We start from the raw sequence: 17356 nt of genomic DNA, 5'->3' as shown, positions 1-17356 counted from the left end.
TTTTGGAAATTGTTCATGGAAAAATTCCAGATTGAAGTTTTGGAAGCATTGATAACGAATTTCTTGGTAGGATTTCTCTGTATTTTCGTGAAAAATCTCAGAACAAACTCCTGAAGAAATCCTCGGAGTAATATGTGAAACAAATCTACAGCAAATGGAGCAGTAATACGAGAGTAATAAGTGAAAAATACCTTAAAATTTATCATAAGATATTTTTTTCGAAGATAGCTATCTTTGGATATAAATTTTTTGTCAAATAAAAATAACTATTCGTCAATCATTTATGTATTTTGTAGAATTTTTTAAACCTGAAAATATCAAGGGAACTTCTTTTCTGTACATCAGTAGGCACCCTGAAACTTTGACTTTAATATGGATCAAACTATCCAATTTTCTCACTTACTATTGAGATGCAAAACTCAATTACGCACAACTTATCTGCAGAGACCATAAGTAAAATCAGTGAAAAAGAAAAAAAAAGTTGTTTCATGTTAAATGGAAGATTCTAAAGCCACCTTGCCAAATTATGCCATTGCGAATCGATTATAAGCATAATGTGTTCTGTAAATATCGTCCAAAATGGCAATCAAATATCAACAAAACCATGTTGAAATATTCGGGAAAGGTGGAGGACATTTGGTTTTGGTCAAATGAAGTGAAAATTGAAGATAACTATTTCTTATTGATACTAATTTTAGATTTCAGTATATCTGAGGTCCCAAAAGTTTTACAAAAACAAAGAACTTAGTTTAAAGAGATTTTGATCAGAGAAGTACAAAACCTAGACTAAAAGTAACGAATTATTTAAAGTTTACTAGAGATCATATATTATTGCTTGAAAATTTATCTTCAAGCCCTGGGCGCCACCTTTAAATCATAGTGTTTGGTTAAAAATAGGTCGCTTTTTATGTGGATGGATCGTATCCGGAATAGCGTTCCAAATTGTTTAATATGAGAACTTCCACAAAATCGGTCGCAACCTAATGATTATCCTAAATAACACCAGAACATACAATTTCAACCTACTCTAGACGAAAATTGACCAAGAATTCTTATAGTTCAAAAATTAGTGCTGTTCTCTCAACTGATTCGTAACATTTTCGAAATTTAACTTTGATAAGGGGTGGTCCATAGACCATGAGTTATTTTTTTTTTGGGAATTCACTTTCCCCTTCGTGTTTTTTTGTCCATACAAAAATTTTGAAATTTGTAAGGAACGTGGTCATTGGCTATTGCTAAGTGTACCTGGAATTGAACTTTTGGATATCAATTTTTCAAGAAATAATCTATATAAAAACACGGTATAAAAATGTAAACATAGTAACATAGGCAAAGAAAGCTCTCAGTTAATATCTGTAAGAGTACTTAGTTGAGAAACAGGCTCTGGTCCTGTGGATAATGGGAACTTTTAAAGTTATATGGTCTAAGAAACGAACACGTCGACACATATATTGGAGAAGCTCTTCAACCATTCATTATACACCATTTGAAACCACCTAAACTCTATTAGTCAGACCCACCGATGACGTTAAGGCTATTCCATACGCCACATTCCGATCGCCTTTTGGAGCTTTTCGAGTAAGGCAGACGGTAGCAGTCAAACCTGACACACCCCCATAGCGATCGTACTCACACCAAGTCGCGCTCAGCTGCTCTCAAATAGGTACGATGGGTACGATTGACCGACACTTCTTCTTCGATGGTGGTAATAGAGGTGCCGCCGCCGTAGCCTAGACCTGTGCTCTACAATTACCTATAATCTTTCGAGCTGAACCAAACGACCAACCGGGCTGCATGCAGCATAATGCCCAGAAGCTCACCGAATCGGACAAAGTGGGTCAATCAAAAGCTAGCGATTCAATTAGCGATTTATACCGAAGCAAGTGTTCCTAAGTCGCTCGCTGTACCGTCAGGGTGGGAAGTTTGGACAGTTCGAACTTATAGTGAACGACTAACGAAAATATCTAGACATTGCATGTACTTGGAAATTTAGTGAAATGTAAAAATTGAAGTGAAATTTGCGAAAAACATGTCTTATCGGTAAGAATCAATCTCACGACTCCCAATTCGCTAGACAGGCGCGTAACCAACTATGTCACGAGAGGACCGATTCTCAGACTTTCACGGTAGTTTCTTGGAGTTCAAATGAACAGATTTAGGGAGTATACCTTAAGTTTTCTTTAGTTTGATCAAACTCGTTTTCAATTTTGAACTGCTCGAAGATCGCATCAATACGGCTCCACCAACAACCACCTGTACGAACACGTGTCCATTCATAAGCTGCCCTATTCCAAGGGAAGCCTTCCATTCTTTCCACCAGCTTTCCACGCCAACAAAAGTCCAACGAATTCCCATTCCTTGCGTCGACGTCATCCGAAATGGTCCGACCCGAAAAAGTTAAATCACCTTCATCGTACGATCCCCCAAATTGCCAGTCACCCGAATGTTGTTCTGCGATTCGGTCGGGTGAGGGGTTCGCCGCAGCATCCCACAGCAGTGGCGGTGGTAATATGGTCCGATCGGAACGGGGATCTCGTACGAGAAGATCACGCCACTCGGCGCTTTTCTTTTGTTGTGCGGTTGGAAGCAGATTTTTGCACAGAAACTTACTGCGACCGGATTGTGGTAGTGGTGTGCAGAAAAATTATTTGCACGAAACTGGTCAATGGAAGTCGGTTTTAGCGGTTGATGGGGCGGGGGTATGGACCTGGCGGGGGGCTCTGTTACTTTAGTGCAATCATTAGCGCTACAGTGTGGCTCATGATCCGTCAAATATAATAAAAGTGAACCACCATTCGGTGGTGTTGGTGTGTGAATATGATCTACCGAGTGGTTTGTTGGCAACGTGGAAGAACTTAACACAACGCGCCGCGGCTGGGGCTTAGCTAATTTTCAAGTATGGTTGAACCTGAAGGACGTATTGGTTAAGATCACACCGCTAGATCGGTGCTGCGGCCAGCAAACTGATCAATTGTTGGAGTGTATGTGGAATACAGTGGCGTTTTGGTTAAATAACGCTCACTTTCCGCCGGAGTTTGGTATCTGGAAGTTTCCTGATTAGTCCAAATTGAAACCAATCCGAAATAGACCATTAGAACACTTTGGTATAGAAAAGTCCGTTATGCAGAAAGTCATGGGTAGAATCCCAAGCCCATCAATTTCCTCGCACTTTGTAGTTGTATCTTTCACTAGCTTCTTTCTTTCACTTTTAGTTTATCATACTTAAACTATTCATTCATAGCAATTACTAGAACCAGAGACGAACAAGAAACCGTTTCTCCTACGCTTCAAATCTTTCATCATTATAGCATGCCTTTCCTGACGCCTGACACATAGGCAGTCTGCTAACCAAACAGCAAAGCTCTCTGCCAAAAAAATTACCTTACCCCTATACCATCCCGCATGAACTGGCATAGATGCAGGGTTATTGTGGGCCAGTTTTAAATGCGAATTCCAGCATTCTGACGTGGCAGTTGCCTTAAAATAGAAGATTATCAGCTTTTATTCAGCTTTTTACGAGCGCCAATGGCTGCCACAAATAGCCTCGCTTTCTGCTAGGGATCAAACGATATGACGTTTGGCTTGGGTCCGTTCAGTAGAAATGACACAAGCCAAACGTCAAATTGCCCGATCCCTACCAGAAAGCGAGCCTGCTTGCGGCATTCATTAGCGGTTTTAAAAAGCTGGATACATTCAGGGTGTCCCAAGCAGTCATCTGGTTGGTTCCTTATGTAAGTGCAGCTAAACGGGCGATACTGGAGTAGCAACCACGGGCGGATAATCAAGCTATAGCTCAAGCTCAAGCTCAATTAAAGGCTGTGAAAATTCGGATGTGGATCAGAATAATTCTAGATGTTTCAAGTTTGATTCCTGAGCTGAGGGTTTGTTTCCACTATTTCTCCGGGCGTTTTGTTTTTTCCAAAGGACTTTTCAATAAATTACTCATTGTATTCTTTCAAATGTATTGGATTCAATACTCAAGGACTGAATTCATGAGTTTTATATTGATATTTTTACAAAGATCCCTCTATAACCTACTACAAGGAACTCTCCATCAAACAATCCAGTATGGGTAGGACCCTGTCATGAACATTTCATGGATTCTATCCAAGATTTCTCCGTTGATCACTTTCCTGTGGAATTTCTCTGGACATTCTTAATGAAATGTATCCATGGATTTTACTAGAAGTTCTTTTACAAGTTCCTCCAGAAATCCTAACGGCCACACATTCTGGGATATGTTATCAAATTTAGTTGAGATAGAAGCGAAAATGAAGTAGAGTATATTGCCCCGTTGGAGCGTATTACACCGAGTTATCCTATAATACTCTTTTCAATCCTTAATCGAAAAAAAAACGTTCTGATGAAACATAGGGGATTCTGCCATAGAATTTTCATAGCAGGATCGCGAGTACTTTGAAATTGCCTACTCCTTATGTTTTTATGACGGATCAAGGGCTCAAGATCGTTATATATGTATGTATGTATAATAATTCGAATTTCACTTAACTTTCTGGTATATAATGTTCCCTTACTATGAAATTTGTTAGAGTATCGAAGAGATTACTAGACGAATTTTGCGAAAAAATCCTGGATATGCTGACAGTATTCTTGGCAGAAACCTTTTGTGTTTCATTTCGGATTTTGGGCAGATTACTTGTTATACGTATTGTGGACAGTTGATTGAATCTTTGAATAATTTTTGGTTAGAATGTTTATCGGAAGCCTGGTGGTTTAGTAGACTTCAAAATTTCTTACATAAATTCTATTCCGACGCAATTATTTTAGGAACGTGTATGCTGGAGACAACTTTTGTAAAATTCAAACATCATAATTCCCGTGGCCAAGAGAAATGCACCCTTCTGCCTTTCTCTGCCTACGTCCATGGCCACACCTGAAAATTTCAAATCTAGGGAATCAGACAGAGATGCGAGCTGTAAACATGATCGATTGATCACCACCGGCAATTTGTCAGGTTCTCTGGATTTCAAGCGTGTTCTAGAATAACGGCGTAAGTAACATGATCGATTTCTCTTCATCGATTCTCTCTTTTGCGAACATCCAGCTTTTAACCAAAGTCAAATTAAAGACCCCCATGTTCCTTGAAGTTGCCCAAAATTTTATGGCTCATAAGTTAATCTAGAATGCCGTTCAAAGTGTACTGCGATCTGTCAAACTTGAGTACCTTTTGCACTACAGGAACCAAATGCAGTACTAGAAGTGGTACCCAATCTGAGCCCGATTGGGACGGACCTGTTTTAACGCATAGCTTACCATAAATTGCGAATCAGTTAAATCGAAGCAAGCTATGTGATGAGGAAAATTTTTGTTGTTTACGATTCAATGTCAGAATGTCTGATCCGTGTTTTCCCGTAATCTAAAAAGGAAAAATATTATCGATTTTCTAATCTTTTTCTATATAGGGTAGGTGTACCAGTTATGGACATAGTGGTTCCCTATTTCGCCATACGTGACAACTTTAATGTCTTCAAATTTTGAAAATTGTTGTGTGTTGTAGAAGTTAGATTCAAGATATAACTTGATGTTAAGACATTCAAAAAGATCAAAAATGTGACAATTATCAAAATTTCACACATGATCAAAAAGGGAACCACTATGGCCATAACTGGTACACTTTCCCTATTTAAGCTTAGGAGTAGAAGCTACAAACCAGAACTACAAATCAAAGTGACTATATGATCATTTTTTTCCAATCACCAATTGACTTGTTCATCTTGATACTGCCTCTGGTTGGAAGTCACACCGTTGATCTTCGTTCAACAGTCCGACGATTGTGAAAATGATCTCTAAAGAATTTACAGAGCAACACCAGACAAAAATTAATAGATGACAAGTTGTGACTCATTGTCCCTAGCATAATTATGTTTCCTATCTTTATCGGATGTTTAGAATTTGCGATGGCTGTAGGTCTGATCATCTCGGACCTTCCGAAGAAATGTAGTTAGCGTGACACGGTGCAAGTTTATTAGCGTTTCATCACTTCAGGGTGCTAGTCAGCGAAGCAATCTTGCATCCTGAGAGTGAAACATGCCAACAAACTTGCATCTTACCACCTTTATTCACAGAAGAGAGGATAGATGAAGAGAAATCGATTATGTCACATAGAGGTCTCCAAGCAAACTGCCACGAATACCAACGCAAGATCAATCTTACACAAGTCGATTTCCTCAGAATGAATATGTTTCGATGTTTGTTTAACGTCATTGAGCTTTCGGTCAACGTCAGTCCAACAAGGAAGTAGATGTTTTGCAGCAATTCTGTTTATATTTGCATTCTCACAGCAAACAAAAGCAATGTTGTGACAGTTCTCACAGCAAACAAAGAAGATTTTGTCAACATCGCACTACTACGCAGGCAACTGGATTGGTCTATTCTCCCTAATTATAGCTCACACTTGATTTGTCATGGCTTCTATTCATCTTCAGGCATTGCAGAATTCGTTATCAATTGATTTCGAAGCACGACTGAAGCAAGCGAAGAAAAACATCGCATCTGTGTTGGTCCGTGATCGGCAATGTATCGCAAGTTGTAACAAGCTTGATAAATCACAGCGGCGAACTAGAGCCCCAAAGAGAGAGCGATGATAAAACCCATTTTTCTCGCTTGTTTGCCATTGGGGGTAGGTGTTAACTGACATGATAAACAATCCCCGAACATCCTACAGGAATAGTGTTCCCCAGGTTTGGAGCTTGTTTAGATAGGTTAGGACTATTATCCCCTCGACATAATCAGGGCTGTAGCAGTAGACGATAAACAGGCTCTCCCGATGTGTTGCGCATCATGATTGTTACATAGAGCTATAAGTAAGAGATACTCTTTCTCAGAATTCAACCTCTGTGCATCTTCGATATCGTAGTATGAAAAATCACGATGTGCAGAGTTGACAGTACTTAAGTTATCTGTATTTTTAAACCAAACGGAAAGCTTACTGAAATGCCATAAAATCATCCATTCCGCGACTTGTTGGTTCAGTTGTCTCCATTATCGATTGGTGGATGAAAATAGTAAGCAAACTGCTATAAACGTTGCACCAAAAACAATCACAGCAGTTCAGTGCACCTTCATTTTGTACTACAAAACCTGCTGTCGTCTGCTCAAAAGTGCTCCACCAATTGTGCACCTCGGTCACATGTACCCATTCTAGAGCTTTGCCGGCACGAGCCAAAACCACCCACCAACATCAGCAAAGCCTTAGGTGGCCCCTAGACGACATCGATATATTGACTCGTGTGATTGAGGCATCAATATATTGAAGCAAATATTAAAGTGACTTTATGTTGATCAGGTGATTTCTTGCGTTACTTTTAAAAAGTAGCTATTTATTATTGAGAGTATCTCTCTGTTTACATTCTTTTTAATCTATAACTGAGCCACATTAAACTCTTATGCTACGTTTTTTGCATGGAACGCTGACGAAGGACATTGGTTTTTTGATCTATAGTGAAAAACTTATCAAAAGATTTAGTATTGCACTGTTACAATAAATAGAGAACGAGAAAGGAGAGAATCTTCCATTGCTGTATAGGACTTCCAAAAGGACATTAAAAGGCTCTCTTTTTAAGCTTTTAAAAAGTTGTTTCACCTTTAAATTAATCGATTTTAGTGCGGAGCAGCCCCGCGTGGCTAATTTGACACTAACTCGGTGAAAATATTGAGCAAAAATACTGTCAATAAAAACATTGTCAATATTGTGCTCGTCTAGGGGCCACTTCAGCTCGCGAAGGCGTCAGGCTATCCGCAATCGATTCTATGTAGCAGAGTGTCGGTCGAGGCCCATCAAGTGCAACCTGCACCGAGAAGGCCTCCACACGCTAGTGCCACATGTGGCTAGTTAGAGTGAGAGCTACCGGTTTGGCTGGTTTTAGCGAGCGAGCGCGATACAGTAAAGTTTTATTTTTATGTCACTGGGTATCCCCGGTGCACCCCTCCTCCCCCTAATTGATTCGCTTTGGCAGTGCAACAACGACGGGAGGTACTTGCACTTTTCCTGGTAATCGCATACCTAAGTCTTGCCGTTTTTCCCTCAGTCTCGCAAGCCCCGGAGTAAGGTGGCTCACTTTTATTTGGGAAAAATCAACTTTTAAAAATATTAAGTTACACCAGCCAAATTTGTTCATTTGTACCCTCTAAAGCAACTGTAAGTGGATTTCGTCAAAGTTTGTGCCAAAAAAATTTCTTTTATATAAATAAAAATGGAATGGTGTTTGTATGTCACGAGTTCGCTCGTGAACGGGTCAACGGATTTGAATAATTCTTTCACTGTGCACTCGTCCAGGACTCCGACGTATTCGTGCGTAGGAAAAGTTGAGAAAAGTTTACGGAATATTCGGATAAACGGGAGAAAACTTATCTGTCATTTTGTATGAAAGATTGAACGCCATTTTTTCCATAGCCTACTTGATGGCATAATGAAATTAAGCTTCTGGTTGTCCAAAACATCAAATTTAGGGGTGTAACGTAAGATTTCTCTAGTTTGATCATCATGGGCCGCCCTACCCTGGTGGGAACGCGATCTATTTCGCACTACTCGTACAATATTGAGCACGAGCCTTGACAGTGCGCGCGCCTAGCTGCTTGTAAAACAATGCTGTAATTTATACTATATATTATGCGACAACGACATCGACGGCGAAGATGATCACCGGCAAGGTCGACGCTAGCTGAGCGGAAACTGCCACCGTCATAGGATTAGGAGCTTAATTAAGTCATACGAAACGCGCCGTGAGCCGGTTCCGATGATGCAATTTACACGGTGGGGATGAGAATTAGAAATTACACGCTAATTACACTGCTCGAGTTAATGGACGGGTACTTGAGACGTAGTTGGGGTTATGTGATGATCTTCTAGAAAAAGAGGCGGATAGTTATCACTTAAACGAGGGGATGAATGTTGGGAATGGAGATAACTAGGAGGACGATCTCACAGGGTTAATAAGGATCATCCTTTGGTTGATTACGAGATGTGGTAACTGGAAAGTCAATTGACAATGGAGCAATCTGAAACTTTTCCTGAATAAGACGAATAAAAACTGATTGCGACCGAAATAGAAATTGGTGCGACGGATATAGGCAACGAAAAGTAATAATTTCATTGCATTATTTTCAATAAATGATCAAGACTTATTTCACATTGCGAAAGCCGTCTTGGGAAATAATGGTTTGTATCAGCATCACCCAATGCAAAATTTGGAATTTGCAGGTTGTCACTGCTGAAAGCTTAATATAATAGTAATTAGCACAGCATCGCTCTGTCGATTTTTTTCTTTTAAACCTAGATGACGAAATGCATTTTTGATCGCAATTTTCCTCCTTATAACTATTTTTCTTTAACGATAGAGAATCTAATTGTGAACTCACAATAATATTCTCTATCGTGAAGGAAAAATGATTATACTACTTGTAGATCCTGCTTTCTAGAATAAACAGATGAAATTGATTATAAGATTTATATCTTATAAGATTATAAGATTATTTTTTGTACTGTGTGCTTTTTCTAGCATTTGTATTGAATCACTGCATTAAATGCAAAAACAAATAATCCATATCGCATCAGAGGCAAACTCTAATGAAACCCCCACGATCCAATCACAATCACCCGGATCATCTGTTGCTATACTCAACAGGCTCCGGAATTGTAACCGGATTCCCTTTGAACAAAAGTTCATCATAAAACCAACCAACCCGGGTAGAGGAGAATAGCAAAAGAATAACAAAATTTACCATTAAAATATAATGTTTGAATAGCAAAATTTGTTCTTAGTTTGTTTGAAATAAGAGATAAAAAACAAAAATAATAACTGAGTTTGTATGGCATAATAACTAAATCATAACATATTTTGCCATTGTAATAACAAAATAATAGCAAAAATATAGGCAACCGTAAATAACAAAATATGTTATTATTATGATATTGATAACAAAATAATAACTAAATAAGCTCTTCACGAGTAGATCAAAATAACGGTAATATTAGTTCTTTGACTCTAATATCTAAATTTAGCATGATTGAAAAATAAACTTTTTGCTTTCCTGCTAAAAAACTTTTGCTTTTTGAATCTTTAATGAATATCATGCGAATAGTAAAATGAGCTATTATGACAAAATTTGATATTGGTTTGATCTCACGAATTATTTAAATAAAGTTTTCAAATATCAAAATAATGACATATTTTACTGTGATGGTGATATTTATTATTCTTTAGATATTTGATGTTTTTAGTATTTTTGCACAAATAACAAATTTTACCATGATAGTATTTGTTGTTATTGATTAGTTATTACATGGCTTTCAAGTATAACATATAAATGACAAATTTTGCTATGATTGTATGTTTTGCTATTGATAAGATATTTGATGTCGTATATTAATAACATAATAATGGTTAAACTAGATATGATTGCAAAATTTGTTCTTATTTTACTATTATTTTGTTATTCACCTCTACCCGGGTAACCAACCAAACCGCCGAAGCCTTCTCAACACATGACGTGATAATTGCCGTTCGATCTTTCCGGTTTTCGAAGATTTGATCTTGTGCCATCAGCAACCGTTTGTTTCCCTCCTTTATTGCCTGAAGATTAGTTATTCGTCTTGCTTGGACTTTAAACCTGATTCGGATGATGCCACGCACCGGCTTCACGCTCGTCAAATACAAGGCAAGTGTGCTAGTTCATCAACAGCGGGCCCGGCTGGCTGTAATCTCTTAACCCCTCTCTAGCTCTTTGTTTTGTCTGGTTTTGACTATTGCATCCACTCTAGAGATGATCGTTGACTTTGCAGGGAGTTCAGGAAAAAATGAAACGGAACAGTCCTATGTAGTTTGGATGATGCTAGCTGAAGAACTGTGAAGCATGCAATCAACCGGCTGTACGAAAGAGTGCTTCAGCAGGCAATAAAGTTTCGATCGAATGTTGACGAGCTAGAAGGTCATCCTCACCTGTTCGCCGTTCTCGGACAAGTTTCTCTCTCTGGAACTTTCGGCGTTTTGTTGACTTTTTTTGTACTGAAAAGTTGCCATCCGCTTCATCATGATCCTCATGGGCGGTGCAGCCATCATAGTCGCACTGCGGAAACGGAACAACTTGTATGGCACCTTGTACTTGAAAAATGAAAGACACCATCATTCCCCTCATCTTGTTGCACAATTTACCACCGAACTGACCCGTCATTTTTTCTTTCCCTCCCTATCTTCCAACAGGAATTGCCTGCGGCGGATCGCCCGACACGATGATCAGGAATTCTCGAACCAAAGCATTCTGAACGCCATGGAAAAGTTTGTCAAAACAGTCAATGCCATGGACGAAACAATACTCGTGCCCTGTCGGTTAATGGATCGAAAGGTGAGTTTCAATCGCGTTGGAGTCGTCGAGCCGTATCAAATCGGTCAGACACGTGTCAATCGGGAGACACAGAGAGGGGGAGAGAGAGCGCGCGCGAATCGGATGAGACGGAGGAGTTGTGTAAAACTGCCGCGATGAATGCACAGTAAAAAAATCGATATTGTTCGAAGAAATCGGAACATTTGTTTGTTTCAAGGAGCCACGCATCAATTACGTAAGAGAGGTTGAGCTGCGATTTCTCACGCGTCATACAATTTATGTTTTATTTTGAAACAAAAAACCTTACCATGGTGGGAGGGGACATCGAAAAACTCCGAAAAATGTTTTACGTGATTGTCGTGGGGGAATTGCGTATATAAATAAACAATTCGGATTGTGACAAATCATATGACGTTTGACCAGACATACGTCATTCCTATCGTCAAAACGTTATCCCCACCCTGACCTTGCATGCAATGTTGGGTCCGCCATGAGTAAATACTACAAAATGTAGATCAGCAAACTAACACAAACCAATGCATAGGCATAAGTAGCAGTGTTGCCAGGGTCACTGGATTATATTCAATGAATTAGAAGATTAGATGCATAAATCGCTTCAGTACCAGAACGAGTTATTAAGGCTTGACGAGGAAAACCAATAAACATTAGTTCTCAAACCAAACAGAATACGACTTATTAATTCTAACAATAGCACGTCTAGTTTCTTAAATATTGGCGGTTAAAAATGCTTCCTTTAACGATTTCATTCAACTTGAATACAAGTTTACCAGTTTGTTTGGCAACTAATTTGCTCAACGTAACACAGAATTCAAACTTTATGTGTTGAAGAATACTTATCAACTACATAGGAAAAAATATCGACCATGATTGTTTTATATTATTTTTGTTTTATGGCTGTAGCGATCATGCGACTCAAAGGTAAAGGGAGTCTATAGAAGCAAATGATGGAAATGAATAGGTGGATAGACGTCGCAAGGGAGCGACAAGATTGAAAATTAATTAGGTGGTGAAAATTGAGCGAGCCATTTTAAAGTCAGCAAGCATCGAAGCGTCCTGTATTTTGCCTAGCTTCTCTACTGGAGAAGGGTTGGCTCAAAGTAGTTCTATCAGGAAATATGTCTTTGTGGAGTAGACATAAGCTGCAATTATTAGCAATTCTATTTTTTACTTAAGTTAGTTTATAATTATGTTTAGAAAAATTTCCAATCAAAAACGTTTTTGCTCCGTTTCAATCCAGTTTTTTACAAGCGCTTATGGCCGCCACAAGAAAACTCACTTTGGCAGCGTCCATTTATTACGTAACGCTAAAATTTGAAATTTTTGACCCCCCCCCCTCCGTAACGCCTTTTGTATGAAAAATTTAAAAATTTTGTATGAGCCGTAACGCTTGAGACTACTCCCCCCCTCCCCCTAGAGCGTTACGTAATTTGTGGATGCCGCCTTTATGGTGGGGATCAATCGATCTGACATTTGGCTTGGATCATTAACAGCTGATCGATAAGTTTGATGATCGAGCATATCAACAGAGATCTACAAGCAAATTGCCACAAATACCAACGCACTATCAATCTTACACAAGACGATTTCCTCAGAATCAAAACGTGTCGATGTCATTCGAGCTTTCGGTCAACGTCAGTCCAACAAGGAAGTGAATGCTCGGCAGCAATTCTGTTTATATTTTCTTTCTCACAGCAAACAAAGACAATTTTGTCAACATTGCACTACTACGCAGGCATTGGATTGGACTATTTGCTGTCAAACGACCCAGGCCAAATGTCAGCGTTCGTAAAAGCTGAATAGGTCGATATCCATTTCAATATCAATCCATTAATAATCCATGTAATCCATTTTTTCGGTTTTCGCAGTCGCTCTGAAATGCTGATTATTGATCTTTTCAATATATATTTTTTCACCATGTCATGATGACTCCCAGACAACCAGAATGTACGTATAATGAAATCACCTTTTACGTGATTCGATGCTCATATGTGTAAAGTTTCACGTATACGATGTCGCGAAAAGGCCTTATACGTACAAAAGTGGAGACGATATATGTGCATATTTTATATGATGGAAAATAGCATGCAATGCGAGTGTGTAGATTTTATTGCGAACTAATCTGAACTCTTATGCGACCTAATTTGTGATAACAAAGTTGGTTTGACAGCTGCTACGATTTTGTCCGACTTTCGTTATTCGAGTATACGGGGCGAAACAAAATGCACTGATGAACTCAGAAAAAAGCGTTTTATGTGAGAAAACTTGTCATTTAAACGATTTCTGTCAACGTTTTGTGCGGGTGTGATGTTATTTATACAAGTAAACAAGTTTTAATTATTATGCGACTCCTGGTTGTCTGGGTTGTGCCAAAGAATATATTGGCACAAACAAAGAACATTTTTCTCTTGAAATTGTATACATTTACCATCATTTCAGTTTTTATAGAGATACGCAAGTTTGTCTTTATCATCTGTTAGAAATTTGAGAAATTATCGTCTAGAAAGCCCTTTTATTGAAACAATATTACCATTTATTCGTTGTTTGTGGGCTCAACTCAATATTTTTGAAAATGTTATAAATGTTTGCGACTGCTTTACGACACACTCTTAAAGACCGATTAGGTTATTAGGAGTTCGGTCAAGGTTATCTGTATTACCAACAATATCTGTTGCGAAATATATCAAAAAAGAACAGCCCTTGTTCAAAAGAATGGTAAATATTGATGATTGAGTTAGCTTTTTGAAGCAGTAGTTTGTATTTTTCACCTTAAATAGCCAAATGTTGATTCGGCCTAACAACCTTTTCTGCCTATCGGCATTCGGTCTAACGTCCTTTATCTAGATTAAGCGGCCAATGACGAGTTTTCTAGTCGTATGAAATTATCGAGTGCTACAAGCAGTTCTGTTTTTAAAACTTGGTCTCTATTTTGACGCAAGTATTCAAAAAGTTATTATTTTCAATCAATGGTCCCTAAAATCCATTTTTTCATACAAAATGGTTTATAAACTCATTTTTTCAAATACTCAATGTAGTATTCCTATGATATTTGGTAGAGTAGACGAAATGCCTTTGTAGTGCATTTTTCACTTGAATAAAATAAAGCTGTTGTTTCGATCGATAGCTGTCCCATCAACAAGAATCACCGCTCTGGACAGTTGGAGGCCCGAAACCAAACTCAGTTGGGCATGGTATGCGATTGGTGGATTGTTATACAGAATCTTGGTGTAAACCTAAAAGAGGAGTCAGATTCCACTGATACAGTGTAAACACTTCAGGAATCCCTTCAGTAATTCCTCGAGAGATTCCTTCAGAAATACGTTCAGAGACACATCTTGGGATTCCAACGTTGGTACCTTCAGTATGTTCAACATGTATTGTTGCGAGCGTTCTCTCAGGGATTCTTTCACTTTTTACCCTAAAAATTCCACCACAAATAATACAATCAGTTTCCTATTTCTCCCAAAGATTCCTACACGATTCCAGATTTCCAGATAATCCTACAAAAATTCACGCCGATTTTTCAAAAAAAATCGTGGAGCTTATATTTTTGGAGCTAAATGTCTTCTTCTTTCTGGCGTTACGTCCCCACTGGAACAGAGCCTGCATCTCAGCTTAGTGTTCTAATGAGCACTCCCACAGTTATTAACTGAGAGCTTACTATGCCAATCACCATTTTTGCATGCGTATATCGTGTGGCAGGTATGATGATACTTTAGGCCCTGGGAAGTCGAGAAAATTTCCAACCCGAAAAGATCCTCGACCGGTGGGATTCGAACCCACGACCCTCAGCTTGGTCTTGCTGAATAGCTGCGCGTTTACCACTACGGCTATCTGGGCCCCTTGGAGCTAAATGTATCGTTTTCCAATTCTTGTTCCAGAAATTTACAGAATCCTTATAATCCTCCAAGACTTTCATCACTTATTCATTAGGGATCCTTGGCCAAGTTTTTTTTCTTAAGAAGTTCATATGAACTGGTTCATATATTTCATAACGCTTAAATTGGTCATTTTGGGCAACCATCCCCCCCCCCCTCGTGAGACTTTTTGTATTGATACTCCACAATTTGTGTAGGGGAAGGGGTGGTAAAATTAACACCTTAAGGATATCATCCTGTTTCTTATATAAAAACAAGAAATGTGTATAGTTCTATCGCATAACAAAAAATAGGAATGTTATCTATAGCAGCAAAATGAATTCGGACTAAAATAGCTATTTTTTCACATATTTGTATCGCTAGCAAAAAACGATGCAAATGTTCATTTTACCTGCACTATGTGGGTAAAATGAACAGCTGTTGGTGATAAAATGAATATCATGCAAACAACGTGATCAAAACTAATTTATTTGAAAATTTTCATTGCATTTCCGAAAATATGTTCATTGAGGATTGTAACCCATTCAAAAGGAAATCTAATGGTATCAGATTTAACATCATATCATAACGATATTCACCTCACCGGAAAACCTCAAGACCTGCAAGCTAATAATTACGTCAGTTTTAATTTTCAAACGTGGTTTTCTAAAATCTTGTTTTTTGTTGATATTTTCACTTCAATTGACCTCCGTATCAACCCGAACACTCCGATATATGCTCTAAATCGTCCGTACGTGATAAAAATTCATTGAAATTTGTTTTTTTTTTTCTCTGTAAAAGGCACGGTGTTCATTTGTCGACCCCTGTTCATTTGACCACTACTTCTCCAATAAGCCGTAACAACGTTTGAACACCCACCCATCCCCTTAAGCGTTATGAAATTTGTGAATGGGTCCTATTATTTGTTAAGAGATTTCATCAGAGATAACTGTAGATATTCCTTCAGAAAACATTTTAAATGTAAATTGACGCTTATATTGAGCTGTTCGGTAATACAATCCGCATGGTTATCAAATTACTTAACTCATTACGCGTGGTAAAGATGGACAAATTATGGATGAAATTTTGAAAAAAAAAAAAATCCACGTGCTCGGCTGGGAGGCTCATTTAACGCTTAACCGTTTCTAAAAAGGGGTCATAAGTTTCATTAGCGGGAGCAATGAATTGTTTAAGAAAAAATTTTAAAACTTTTTTCATTGCAACCGCTAGAAGAACTGCTTCGTTTTCTAAGTTGGGTACAATTTATGCGAAATCTTATCACATGTTGTCAAAACATGTCAATTTTCGATTGAGCCTGAAGTAATCGGCAAATGTTTTCAATGAACTACACGCTCAAAAAAGAGTTCTGGAAAACGTGAACTGTCAAAAATACACCACATAAACATGATCTAGTTCACGGTGTATTTTTGCTTGTTGACGAGTTTACGTCTGCTGTTCACGGATACGAGAACGGATTTTTATCTGTGTGTAATTCAAATTACGTAGGTATTTGTCATTGCGTCTGTTAGAGAAGTTCATTAAATAGCTAACGAAAATCAGTAACGAAATATCTTCTTTAAAATCATAAGTAATACTAACAAATTTTAACAATATTCGTTGTGGTGCCAAATCATAATTATTTCTTGGGAAATCATTCAGTTTTTTTGCCTCAGTTTATATTTTGAACCTACCTTATGAACTAAACCAGTATCGAAGATTTTTTTAAATTGTTAGTGCCTCGGAACTGTTCTTAACGCAAGTGTGTCTAGTCATTTATAATATCGAAATTGGCATATTGTAGTGTAATATAATTGTGGCATACTTAGAAAAACGAGCTTTTTCAAGCAAGCTACTGAAATCTGCAACTTCTTCATAATTTAGCAACCCAACGGAAACAGGACTAATGTGTAGTAGGCTAAAATAACGTTATATTACAATTCATTTTTTGCTGTGTAGGTGATGGTGGTTTCGCTAATTGTTCGCTCTATTGCAATGGTGATGCTGCCGTCGTAGTTGGTCATTGTCGACACATCATCATCATCATCAAATAGCTATTCAATGAAGTTGGTGCAATAGAAAAAAAAATCACTTGCCACCACTATTAGAAGTGCCTGTAATGGTGGTACAAATAGGAGAAGGTG

At 38.2% G+C, this 17356-nt stretch overlaps 1 protein-coding gene across 1 annotated transcript in view; it reads left to right on the top strand.

Annotated features, from left to right (window-relative positions):
* LOC5568876 overlaps window positions 1-17356 on the top strand; it is a 60448-nt gene that overhangs the window by 37371 nt on the left and 5721 nt on the right. Inside the window, exon 2 of the mRNA XM_021842692.1 lies at window positions 11220-11361. Coding sequence (XP_021698384.1) covers window positions 11220-11361 — 142 coding nt within the window. The remainder of the gene's footprint in view (window positions 1-11219; window positions 11362-17356) is intronic.

Source organism: Aedes aegypti, chromosome 2, assembly GCF_002204515.2.
Source record: "Aedes aegypti strain LVP_AGWG chromosome 2, AaegL5.0 Primary Assembly, whole genome shotgun sequence".
Taxonomy (NCBI): Eukaryota; Metazoa; Arthropoda; class Insecta; order Diptera; family Culicidae; genus Aedes; species Aedes aegypti.
This window is presented reverse-complemented; position numbering and strand designations above follow the sequence as displayed.